The sequence below is a fragment of the Hemiscyllium ocellatum genome, chromosome 24 (genome assembly GCF_020745735.1).
Source record: "Hemiscyllium ocellatum isolate sHemOce1 chromosome 24, sHemOce1.pat.X.cur, whole genome shotgun sequence".
NCBI classification, from domain to species: Eukaryota; Metazoa; Chordata; class Chondrichthyes; order Orectolobiformes; family Hemiscylliidae; genus Hemiscyllium; species Hemiscyllium ocellatum.
The window spans coordinates 29,213,338-29,226,480 of record NC_083424.1 but is presented as its reverse complement, the minus strand read 5'-3'; the positions used below and the strand labels follow the sequence as shown (position 1 = coordinate 29,226,480).

General features: G+C 40.8%; 1 protein-coding gene across 2 annotated transcripts in view; it reads right to left on the bottom strand.

Moving 5' to 3' along the window:
- The window catches only part of mlxip (MLX interacting protein), a 118,859-nt gene that overhangs the window by 16,688 nt on the left and 89,028 nt on the right, over positions 1 to 13,143 (bottom strand). For both annotated transcript variants that reach the window (XM_060843641.1, XM_060843642.1), the window contains exons 11-12: positions 4,755 to 4,968; positions 2,031 to 2,143 (exon numbers count right to left, since the gene is read on the bottom strand). In XM_060843641.1, the coding sequence (XP_060699624.1) occupies positions 2,031 to 2,143; positions 4,755 to 4,968 (327 nt within the window). The remainder of the gene's footprint in view (positions 1 to 2,030; positions 2,144 to 4,754; positions 4,969 to 13,143) is intronic.

Here is a 13,143-nt window from a genome sequence, read left to right as displayed (position 1 = left end):
AACAAATGCTGGGCAACACATCCAATACTGTCCATACAGCACATAAATACCCTAATAGCTCCTTTAAAAGCATCCCAAAAAACACAGAATTCTTTCAATAATATTGCATAGAAGGCATCACCAGGTAACCAAAAGCTGGTGTATCGTAGTTATTTTATCCATTAAAAAGGGCCAGTTCTCCCAAAGAAGTAACAGGTATGTGACCAGTGGCGTGCCACAAGGAATAGCACTGCATCCACTCCTTTTAGCCATTTCCATAAATGATTTGGATATGAACTTAGGAGGTATAGTCAGTCATTTGGCAGATGACACCTAAATTGGTGGTGCAGTGGACAGCCAAGAAGGTTACCTCAGAGTACATTGGGATCGTGATCAGATGGTCCGGTGAGCTGAACGGTTGAAGATGGAGTTTAATTTAGATAAATGTGAGGTGCTGATTTTGGGAAATCAAATCTTAGCAGGACTTATACAGTTAATCCTAAGGTCCTAGGGAGTGTTCTTGCAAGTAAAGACAGGATAGTGAAAAAGGGTTACTGGTCAGAGCATTGAGTATAGGAGTGGGGGGGTATGTTACAGCTGTACGGGATATTGGTTAGGCCACTATTTGAGTACTGCATTCAATTCTCGTCTCCCTGCTATAGAAAGGATGTTGTAAAACTTGAAAGGGTTCTGAAATATTTACAAGGATATTGCCTGGGTCAGAGGGTTTGAGCTATAGGGAGGAACTGAATAGGCTGGAGTTATTTTCCCTCGAGCATCAGCGGCTGAGGGGTGACCTTATAGAAGATCATAAAATCATGAGGTGCATGGAAAAAGTGATTAGACAAGGTCTTTTCCCCAACAGAGTGAAGTCTAAAACTAGAGGGCAAAGGTTTTCCATGGTAGGGGAAAGATTTAAAAGAGACCTAAGGGGCAACTTCTTCAGGCAGATGGTGATGTGTGTATGCAATGAGCTGCCAAAGGAAGTGGAGGAGGTTGGTACAATTACAACATTGAAAAGCCATCTGGATAGGTATATGAATAGGAAGGGTTTAGAGGGCTATATGCCAAAAGCTGGTAAACGGGAGTAGATTAATTTAGGCTAACTGGTTGGCATGGACAAGTTGGACTGAAGGGTCTGTTTCTATGCTGTACAGCTCTATGATTCTAATGACAAAGAAGAAAAGTCTCCAGAGCATCGATTAGTAGAGTAGTTTATATTGATCTGACTCTTTTATGCAAGGGTATTTGAAACCATTATGCAGCATGGTTAAACATGTCCAGTAATAGTAATGGCTCATTGTGGCTAAAACATCTTTTCATCTCCCTCTAGGAGGGATAATGGTCTATACTGTTAGTGGTATGGAGTAACACAGAGATCTAATCAGTAATCTCCGGAAGCATTACTTCAGTTTTAATAGCCAAACTGGATGCCAGTTGCCTGAAAATGCACAGCTTTATCTTGGGTTTCCTTACCCTTCATGTTTGCCTATTTTAACAAATTTCTTGTCCCTTTATATTAGCAAAGACCGACAATGTGTTAAAATATCCTTTAAAGCTTCATAGTTCCACTATTTAAATTTCAGTTGTGCACAACTTTCTTCCAACGTTGCCTATTAGAATCAAGATCAAGCTATGCTATTGAGCGAAGCTAAGAAAATTAACAATACGCAGCACAGATCATTGAGGGAGACAGGAAAGGAGTGGGAGAGGGCTAAACAAAAAATCAGTGAAGATCAGAAATGTAGTGCATTTTTACTTCTAATAATTTACCTATTTGACAGAAAGTAGTTTATATAAAGCCTTCCATTAGTACAAACAACTCTATTTGATTGAAGTAACAACTACATTCCAGTACAAGTCTGCAGGTGATTTCCTGAATGTGTGATTTCCAAAACAAAACTGCAAACCTAACTGTGCAGCAGCTTCATAAAGGGTTAGAGCTGGTTCTGTAACCATCCCCAAATTGAGATCAACATACATTTATAGGAAAGATACTTTTTGCTAAGAGATAAAATAAAATAAAAAAAATTACTTCATAAACCTGTTACCTTAAATGGTTGGTCTTGTTTAGCTTTTGTGGAATTGTTTATGGGGGACTGTGGGCTTGGGATTCTCTCAGAAGTCGCTGGAGATCCTTGGCCTGAATTCTGTCGGTCCCGGCCTGAAGGACAATAAATTAAACTAATTGCACGTATGTTCTTCAAAATTCTTTTGACAAATTATGCATTTTAATATATTCAGCACTATGCCATTTAAATATAAGATACTCAGACCTATTGGAAGAGTGTGCTAGTTTTATTTCTGGTAATCTTTTGCAAACTCCTGGAAAGGAAGGAAGTAAAAGAACTTGCATTTATATACACTTGGTGACCATAGGACATTTTAAAACCATTATCAGTCAAAATATCTAATGCAATTTCATCACTATAGTAGAGAAACTCAGCAGCCTTTCCACACACAGCAAGTTCCCATAAACATGTGAAATAATTTAATAATCTCCTTTGCTGATGCTTGTTGAGGGATAAATATCAAACAAGAGATGAAATGAACTCATTTTCATGATAATGGCATTCCCTCACAACAGTTCTCCCTCAAAACTCGACACAAGTGCTCCTTAGATTAATTCTTGAACCACGAGAGTGGGAATTGCATCAATGATTAACCAACTCACATAAGAATGTGCCACCACTGAGTTGAAGTAAACAGTAAGGAAAACATAGAACAGTTCTGCACTGTACAGACCCTTCGGCCCTCAATGTTGTGCTGATCTTTTATCCAACGTAAGATCAGACTAAGCTAACATCCATGTACCTATCCAAGAGTCATTTAAATGTCCCGAATGTACTTGAATCTACTACCACTGCTGGCAATGCATTTCACACACCTACCACTCTCTGTGTAAAGAACCTATCTCTGACATCTCCCCTACACTTTCCACCAATCACCTTAAAATTATGTCCCCTCGTGATAGCCATTTCTGCCCTGGGAAAAGTCTCTGACTATCCACTCTATGCCTCATCATCTTGTACACCTCTATCATGTCACCGCTCATCCTTCTTCGCTCAAGTGAGAAAAACCAGCTTCCTCAACCTTCCTTCCTTAGACAAGCCTTCCAGTCCAGGCAGTATCCTGGTATGTTGTGGTTCTGTTCGCCAAGCTGGGAGTTTGTGTTGCAAACGTTTCGTCCCCTTTCTAGGTGACATCTTCAGTGCTTGGGAGCCTCCTGTGAAGCGCTTCTGTGATGTTTCCTCCGGCATTTATAGTGGTTTGTCTCTGCCGCTTCCGGTTGCCAGTTCTTGCTGTCTGCTGCAGTGGCCGGTATATCGGGTCCAGGTCGATGTGTTTGTTAGAAAGGGGACGAAACGTTTGCAACACAAACTCCCAGCTCGGCGAACAGGACCACAACAACAAGCACCCGAGCTACAAATCTTCTCCCAAACTTTGAGTATCCTGGTATATCTCCTCTGCATTCTCTCTAAAGCTTCCACATCTTTCCTGTAATGAGGTGACCAGAACTGAACACAATATTCCAGGTGTGGTCTAACCAGGGCTCTATAGAGCTACAGCATAACCTCGCAGCTTTTAAACTCAATCCCCTGATAATGAAAGCCAACACGCCATGTGCCTTCTTGACAACTCTATCAACTTGGATGGTAACATTTCATATGAACATCAACAACCGTTCCAATTTGGGGATAATAAGCTTTTAGTTTCAGCAGCCACATTAACAATTTGCTATAAAATCATCTTTCCCAACAAACCCAGAACCATCAAATCTTATGGCAATTTAAGCTGGTGCCACTTACATTGTATAATGGCCTCTCTTGTACAAGGTGTTTAATCTAAAGATGCCTCAATGTAGAGATGGCAAAACAAAAATGGACTTCAGCCCTGCCTGAACTTGTACTCCTTCCAAATTCACATGTGCACCAGATAAGTTGGAAGAGGAACCCTGGCAATATACCAAGTGAGTAACTTTGTCCTCCCATCCATCTCTCCAACCCTAACAAAACATTGAGACTAACTGGAGCACCTCCACACTGAGATCTGCAAATTCAACTTGCCCAAGATTCAGAACTTCTCGGTCTACATTGATTATTATTACATAGGCAACTGATGTAGTCAGTGTATTATCACAATCAGCTTGGTTTCACATAGATCATAAAAGAATGTTCTAAGACACATCCAGAAGGAAACAAAATACAAGAAAGCACTATGGTCCATTTGCCACTTGTAGAAAGGTACCAAACACAGGTCTCTAACCCTGAAAATTGAGAAGGGTAAAGTACACAAACTCGGTGTTTAGCACTGCTGCCTCACAGCGCAAGGGACCTGAATTCGATTCCAGCCTCACGTTTGAACATTCTCCCAGCGTCTGTGTGGATTTTCTCTAGGTGCTCTGGATTCTTCCCACAATCCAAAGGTGTGCATATTAGGTGAACTGGTCATGCTAAATTGCTCAGTGTCAGGGATGAGTAGGTTAGATGCATTACTCAGGGGGAAATGTAGAGTAGTGTAGTGGGGGAAGGGGTCTGGATGGCTTACTCTTCGGAGGGTCAGTGTGAACTTGCTGAGTTGAATGGCCTGTTTCCACACTGTAGGCATTCTATGGTTGTACACGAAGACTAAAATTCCCTCTAATATCCAGTAGATAAACAGTGGATTAAATATTCATTAAAATATCATCCGTACACTACTTATGCTCCTTTAAAATAAATCAGATACATAATGAAGAACTTCAAAATCCCATTTAAGTTTAGATGGGTATTTACCTGTTGGCGTGGGTGAAGGTGCTTGTTTTTTAGAGGTGGTAGGAGTGACCTGTTCAGCTTTGGACTGTAACCGGACTGCACTCGGAACTGTATTTGATGCAAACAATTGCGAAATGTTTGACTTCGTAGATTTTGAAGTTTGCTGCGATGTACTCATTACTCCTGGTTGTTGTGCTGGGCCAACTAGAATATTGCCATGGAAATCACCCGTGGCCTACAAGAAGTAAAAGGATGCGGAATTTTTAACATACATTGACGCTCAATAACATCCAGCTGGCAGGTGTGAACTCAAACCTCCAGCCAACTGTTAAAAATATCGTATTGCAATTTTTGAAATCGTCCACAGACATTCAAAAGATACATTCACAGTGCAAGTACTTCTACATTCACAATAAAATTATTGGTTCTCCTGGATTATGTAGTGCATCATTCACTACTAATTTTGTGCAGACATTTTTCTGTCTTCATGTGTAAAAGGAGAGACAGACATGGGTCAATATCAATTAGCACTTCTCTGTCCTTATATGATGTGTGTTTTTTTAACAAATAAAAAAAACATTCTTAAAAAGGTGCATCTGTTGTCATTAGGTATGGGACAGAAATGAGAGAAAATGGATCATAACAGTCCCAACTGTTAAGTGAATAGATGAGCTTGTGAATCTTATGCAAAAGTTCAACCCAGTTATCTGCTTCCTAGATGCATACGACCCTGAATTTGTCTAAGGTTGGCTTTAGATTTTCACCATGCACAGTTATGTTGTTTAAACAACTTTGAGTTTTTTTTTAACCGAAAATACAAACCATAGATAAAAAAGATTTTGTAGAAAACAAAGATGCAAAAGAGAAAATGGGAGAAAGTGGGAGAAGAAAAGAGGGAAGGAACAACAGAATTGGGGTTCAAACATATTTATTAAAACAAAATCTAAAATGCTAAATTTTGAAATTTGGAATATTTCAATATTTAAAGCACTAGAATTTCAACAATTTTATTACAATCATCTTAATGATGATTCTAGATGTGAGTAGTTGACAACTTACAGAATCATGAATCAAATGAGACATGGTCTTCTGTCAACAGAGTATCAAATGGTGGATATGGAAGTGAAGAAATTATTGAACAAAATGACGACTGCAGAAATAAGTGATAAAGGGAGAGCCAAACACTCTGCAATTAGGAGCACGGAACCATGGTTACTGGAAAAGAGTTTTATCCCCAAAGAAACACATAAGGAAGTAACATTAAAAGGGAATAGAGATGTGAATGTCAAATAATATAAGGACATGGCTGGAGATAGGCAAGTTTGTGGTAATATCATGAAAGGTTATATAAGGTTATATGGCAAATTTTAAAGGAAGACTGTGACCATTGGCAGGAAATTTTTTCTTTGAGGTAGAAGTTTAGAAATGATAGCAAATTTGAGGAAAGAGGATAAAAGATGGAGACCAGTCACATAACCATTCACATTTTTTCTATTCATATAATTCATCCAATACCCTGTTAAATGCCTCAATTGAACCTGTCTCTACTGCACTGCAGGCACTTTACAGCTGTGCCCTTTGATTCTTAATTTGTTTTCAAGTGGGGACAGTTTCTCCCTTTTCACTCTGTGTAGACAATTCCTGAATTTGAAAACTTCTATCAAATTTCCATTTAGCCTTCTTCCCTCCAGGGAATCAAGTCCAATCTTTTCTCATAACTGAATTACCTCATCAATGGAACCACTCTTTCCAATACATTCACACTGCTCCTTCAGTATGCCGCTCAGAATGATACACAATACTCCAATTGAGATCTAACCATTGTCATACACAAGATCAAAATGTATTCTACTTCCCTATTTATGAAGCCTAGAATACTGCATGATTTGCTAATTGCTTTCTACCTGTCCTGTCACCTCTAATAATTTATGATCACATACACTCAATATTTCTCACAATGTTCTAAAGCTTTTCTGTTTGGCAGGTTTTCTTCAACTAATAATCAAGAACAAGTGCACACATCCAAAAGCTTTATCACTCTCTGTTCATACCAATATATGTGAGTGGGATGAAGGAACAAAATGTAAAATCTAAGTTTGCAAATGATACTAAGTTGGGTGGGAGGGTGAACTGTGACCAGGATGCAGAGGGCATTCAGCATGATCTGGTCAGGTTGGGTGAGTGGATAAATCAATGGCAGATGCAGCATAATTTGAATAAATGTGAAGTTATTCACTTTGGAAACAAAAACAAGGCAGATTACTACCTGGATGGGTGCAACTTGGGAGAGGGGAGTGTGCAGCAGGACCTGGATGTTCTTGTGCATCAGTTGCTGAACATAAGCATGCAGGTGGAGCAAGCAGTAAAGAAGGCGAATGGTACATTGGCCTTCACTGTGAGATGTTTTGATAAAAGGAACAGGGATGTGTTGGTGCAGTTATACAGGGCCTTGGTAAGGCCACACCATACTGCATGCAGTTTTGGTTCTCCTTTTCTGAGAAGGTTGCTCTTGCTCTCAAGGGAGAGCAGCGAAGGTTTACACGGCTGATTCCAGGCCTTACATATGAGGAGGGATTGACTAGGTTAGGAGTGTTTACGCTGGAGTTCAGACAAGTGAGTGGTGATCTCAGAGACTTATAAAATTCTAACAGGACTAGACAATGTAGATGCAGGGAGAATGTTCCCCATGGTGGGTGCGTCTATAAGCAGAGGTCATAGTCTGAGTATTCAGGGTTGACCATTTAAGACAGAGACAATGACACATTTCTTCACCCAACGAGTGAATTCATTAGCACAGGAAGTAGTTGATGCCAAAACATTGAATGTATTTAAGCAGCAGCTAGATATAGCAGTTGGGGCGAATGGGATCAAAGCAGGATTAGGCTATTGAGTTAGATAATTGGCCATGATAGTGCCGAATGGCAGAGTACGCTCAAAGGGCTGACTGGCCGCCTCCTGCTCCTATTTTCTATGTTTCTATGTTTGTAGCTTTGAGCATTCTTTATAAATCAGAAAATGTTTTAAACTTGTGTTTTGAGGGCAGCATGGAGAAGGAAGGACAAAGCTGAGAAACAAGCAAGGAAGGGGAGGTTTAAACTATCCTCAGATAAGCACATGGATGCTTTTGGGATAATGTAGGGGGAACAAGCTAAGAATAGTTCACAGGTCGGCGCAACATTGAGAGCCGAAAGGCCTATTCTGCACTGTATTGTTCTATGTTGTAAGGAAAAAGGATAGCAGACGCAAACTAAAAAACTATATCTTTCAAATTTACATGTGCAATATCAGAGATACTTGTCTAACATTAAATCACATTTTTATGCACTTGAGTATTAAAGTTGTGTTTTTCATATTATAATAGGAGAAAACACTATAATATCCCAGCTTATTAAAAAAAATCGTGATTTACACAGCATGGCATGCAGCTTTTCAATCAACCAATGAAGGTCTGAGTTACCAGATGGTAAAGTGGAGCTGGACAAATAAAAAAACCTGCAACCCGTTTCATTTCATGGTAAGGTGAAGATATAGAAATTACAAAAGGTTTTGTTTAATCCCATCATTACTTCACAATATGTTCATGAATACAACTGTTTGTCCATTTTAGTTATTATATTAATCCCTTTCTCACCTTTTTAAGAGCACTTGGTGATGTGACAAACTCCAGCTCTCAACTTGTCTTACCCCATTCAGATCACAGACCATTTATCTAATTTGACAATTGCATTTCTGTTCAAGTGAATAGTGCTGTTACAGGAACCATTTTTTCCAGCGTATTCATGGGTGACACAAGTGTCACTGGCTATGCCAGGATTTCTTTCCCATCCTCAAGGTGGCAGCGGTAAGCTACCTTCTTCAACTGCTGCAGTCTGCTTGTAGTGGGCAAACCCACAATGCCAATAGTGGGCTTCCAGGACAGTGTTTCAGGCATTTCATCTGAATGGAATAATCTGCAGCAACTAACCCTGGCATTAAGAACATATTATCAAACATAGGGATAACTTTTAGAAAAAAATAACAAAATCATGGCGTGATTTTGATCATATACTATAACTGCTCAAATAAACAGGTGGCCTACCATGAGTCTTTTGCTGCAGTATCACTGATGCTCCTATTCAGCATATGATAACATTGTGAACAAAGTGTTAAATGGCATGTTAGCTTCCTAGTGAGTGGTTTGGGGATAAGAACATGGATGCTTTGCTGCAGATGTGCAAGGCCTTGTTGAGGCTATGTCGAGAGCACTGTGTGTAATTTTGGCTTTGTTATCTGAGGAAGGATATTCTAGTTATGAAAGGAGTGAGACAAAGCTTTACCAGATTGGCAGGACTGAAGTATGAAAAGCGGTTGGATCGGTTGAGACTATAAATCACTGGAGTTTATAAGAATGATGTGGTAGTGTGATGAGGGCTGCTCACAGAATTTTTATAGGTTTCTAACAGGACTAGACAAGATAAATGCAGGAAAAATGTTCTCAATGTCTGTGGAGAAAGTCAGTTTCCTCATTTCCCCTCCCCCCACCTTGTCTGAACTCAGATTTCTCCAGTTTCCTCATTTCCCCTCCCCCCACCTTGTCTCAGTCCCAACCCTCGAACTCAGCACTGCCTTCCTTACCTGCAATCTTCTTCCTGACCTCTCCGCCCCACCCCACTCCGGCCTATCGCCCTCATCTTGACCTCCTTCCACCTATTGCATCTCCAATGCCCCTCCCCAAAGTCCCTCCTCCCTACCTTTTATCTTAGCCTGCCTGGCACACTTTCCTCATTCCTGAAGAAGGGCTTATGCCTGAAACGTCGATTCTCCTGTTCCTTGGATGCTGCCTGACCTGCTGTGCTTTTCCAGCAACACATTTTCAGCTCAATGTCTGTGGAGTCCAGAAGCAGGGAAGTCACAGGATAGGCCATTTAGGACTCAGATAAGGAAAAATTTCTTCACCCAGGCGGTGTGCTTATGGAATTTTCCACCACAAAAACAAATGAATATTTTCAGGAAGGAGTTAGATATAGTTCTAAGGGCCAATGGGATCAAATAAAATGGGATCAAAGAAGAATAGCATATTAGTTTCGTTTGGGATTATGTTTGGCATAGATTAGTTGGACCAAATAATCAGATTGAAAAGTTCAGGAGGCTTGATGGGCCAAATGGACGACTCCTGCTCCTATTTTCTATGTTTCTATCATGAAACAGATGTTGAGGCCAATGTTAGTAACAAGCTTCTAAAGAATGGTTAAGGGGCTGACTGACAACTAAGTTCAGGAGATTGTACAACATTTAGAGAACAGTGATGTGATCTTTCTCCTCCCTAGAAGTGGCAGAAAGTGGAAATAATTGGGGGAGCTGGCCCACAAGAGAAACCTGCCCTCTTTGCATCACTGAGCGATTAAATACTGGATAAGATGGTGCATGGGCAATATTCTCAACTTGCCATCAATTAAAGTCCTTATGGGATCACTTAAAGGCCACTCAAGAGCATCAACTCAGCACTCCCCTTTTGCCTGAACCCCTCTACCTCACCAGGTGGAATTCCCAACTGGGAAACATCTGACTGGGTGTAACTGATGGCATGGATGGCAGGCATGGAGCAGCCTCTTATAGTCACCCTTCTGCCCTTGTCTCCAACTTTTAATAGTCTTCTCTCTCTGACATTCCCACCTCTCAAGAGGAAAAAAAAATTGCCTTCACAACCTGGATCCCGAGGTGTAGGACACGACCAACAGATTTTCAGACCCAAAAACGATCAGCCTTTGATCGCTCGGCTACCTCCGGCAACCTGAGTCTCCAGTGCTGGGGTTGTGAAGGAGTAAGGTACTTGCCTTCACTTGCCTGAGAGCTCTCAATGGTTTACCCGATGTTTTATTTAATGACCTCGCCTAACAGTGGCCAACTGAATAGGAGTACATAGATCATTGCTGAGGATTCTGTACACTACTTAAAGCCATGTTTCCTTTTACTGTTCACTTGATATTGGAGGTTTCCATCCTCAGGCAACTGTCTGTATGGAACATAGTACAGCACAGTACAGGCCTTTTGGCCCTGGATGTTGTGCCAGCCTTTTATCTTACTCTAAGATCAGACTAACCTACTTACTCTTCATTATACTGATTTCCATGTGGCTATCCAAAACTCAAATGTATCTGACTGTATTACCACTGCTGGCCGTGTAGTCCACGCACTCACCACTCTCTGAATAAAAGAACCTACCTCTGACATCTCTCCTAAACCTTCCTCCAAATACCTTAAAATTACGTCCCCATGTGACAGACCTTTCCGTCATGGGAAACAGTCGCTGGCTATCTGCTCTATGCCTCTCATCATTTTGTATACCTCTATCGAGTCACCTCTCAACCTACTTCGCTCCAAATGAGAAAAGCCCGAGCTCCTTCAACCTTTCTTCATAAGACATGCCGTCCAGTCCAGGCATCACCTTGGTAAATCTCCCTCTCTAAAGCTTCCACATCCTTCCTATAATGAGGCAACCAGAACTGAACATAATATTCCAAGCGTGGTCTAACCAGGAGTCTGAAGAGCTGCAGCATAACCTTGTGCAGCGCTAAAATTCAATCCCCCACTAATGAAAGCCAATACACCATACGCATTATTTATAATGCTACCAACTTCGGTGGCAACTTTTGAGGGTTCTATGGACATGGACTCCAAGATCCCTCTGTTCTTCCACACTGCCAAGAATCCTGTTTTTCACCTTCTATTCTGCATTCAAATTCAACCATCCAAAGTGAATGATTTCACACTTTTCCAGTTGAACTCCATCTGCCACTTATCAACTCAGTTTTGCATCCTCGTTGCAACCTACAACAGCCCTCCACACTATCCACCAACCTTTGTGTCATCGGCAAGTTTACTCACCTACCCTTGCACTTCCTCATCCAAGTCATTTATAAAAATCACAAAGAGCAGAGATCCCAGAACAGATCCCTATGGAACACCACTGGTCACCCAGCTCTCGGCTGAATACTTTCCATCTACCACCACCTCCAGTCTTCTCTGGGCCAGCCAATTCTGTATTCAGACAGACAGATTTCCCTGTATCCCATGTCTCCTTACTTGCTGAATGAACCTACCATGGGGAACCTTATCAAATGCCTTGCTAAAATCTATATACACCACATCAACCTTCATCAATTTGTTTTGTCACATTCTTAAAGAATTCAATAAGGCTTGTGAGGCATGACCAGCCCCTCACAAAGCCATGCTGACTATCTCTGGAGTTTGCACATTTTCCCCATATCTGCATGGGTTTCCTCCAGGTGCTCCAGTTTATTTCCACAGTCCAAAGCTGTGCAGGTTAGATAGACTGGCAATATAAAATTGCCCATAGTATTCAGAGATGTGCAGGCTAGGTGCATTAGTCATGGTAAATGCAGGGAGGTAGAGTAGGGGTGTGCACCTGGATGGGTTATTAGGGGAGTCGGTGTGGACTCCATAGGCCATATGGCCTGCTTTCACACTGTAGGGTTTCTATAGTTTCTGAAACACATCATGTGATTTTTCCAAGGCCGTTATCAGACACTTAGTATCATTCATTTTATTTTATTGAGGACATCACCTTAAAAGACAAATGCTACATGGATCTATTTCATTCAAACCCTTCATCATCGACATAATTCTCAGGGCCCTCTTAGAATCATAGAAACATTTTTTTTTCACCAGGTAATTGATTTACACAAGGATTTTCTGCTGGATGCCTGTACCATGCCAGATCATTGAGCAACCAATGACCATTTATCCAGCCAGCTGGACCGGTGACTACTAATGCTTTTCCATACCAATTTGTATGGTTAGGAACAAGCTTGTTTTCATCTTCTCAGAGTTGGAACCGCTGTCTGCACTGGGATATTGCTCAACTCCTAGTTAGCTGAACCAGTCTCTTCGGTACCTGCATTTTCTTTAGCAGTTAATGGCTTCCATTTTCAGCTTTGTTGCTTCATGATTTGGACTGCTAGGGTTCACTGTAGCAGGAGTCATTGTTTTCAAACAGGTTCACTCAGAGGTGGTTTTGCTTCAATTGGTTCAATTGAATTTGCTTCAATAAATACAGAGTATTTATATTTATCCCTCCTGGCATTAGGCCGAAAACAAAGTCAACCTAATTTCCTGCCTCTGACTTGTTTTTTTTTTGGTACAATATTCAGCTCCACCAGCATCTGGGAACAATCCCAAATTCTGTTGAATTGTTAAATACGTAAATGTAATGTTAAAATCCACTTCTGATTACTTTTAAATGTGGTCATTTATTGGTTTCTATACTGGTTCCTCACGTATGATTCTGTCCTCTTCCTTGTTTCCCGAAATTTATGTTGCTTCATATATAACCAAATTGTGTAAGCGGAGGCAATCTTTCAAACAAATACATTTCCCTTCATCTGTTCCTGAATGGTTACTGATGCAAACA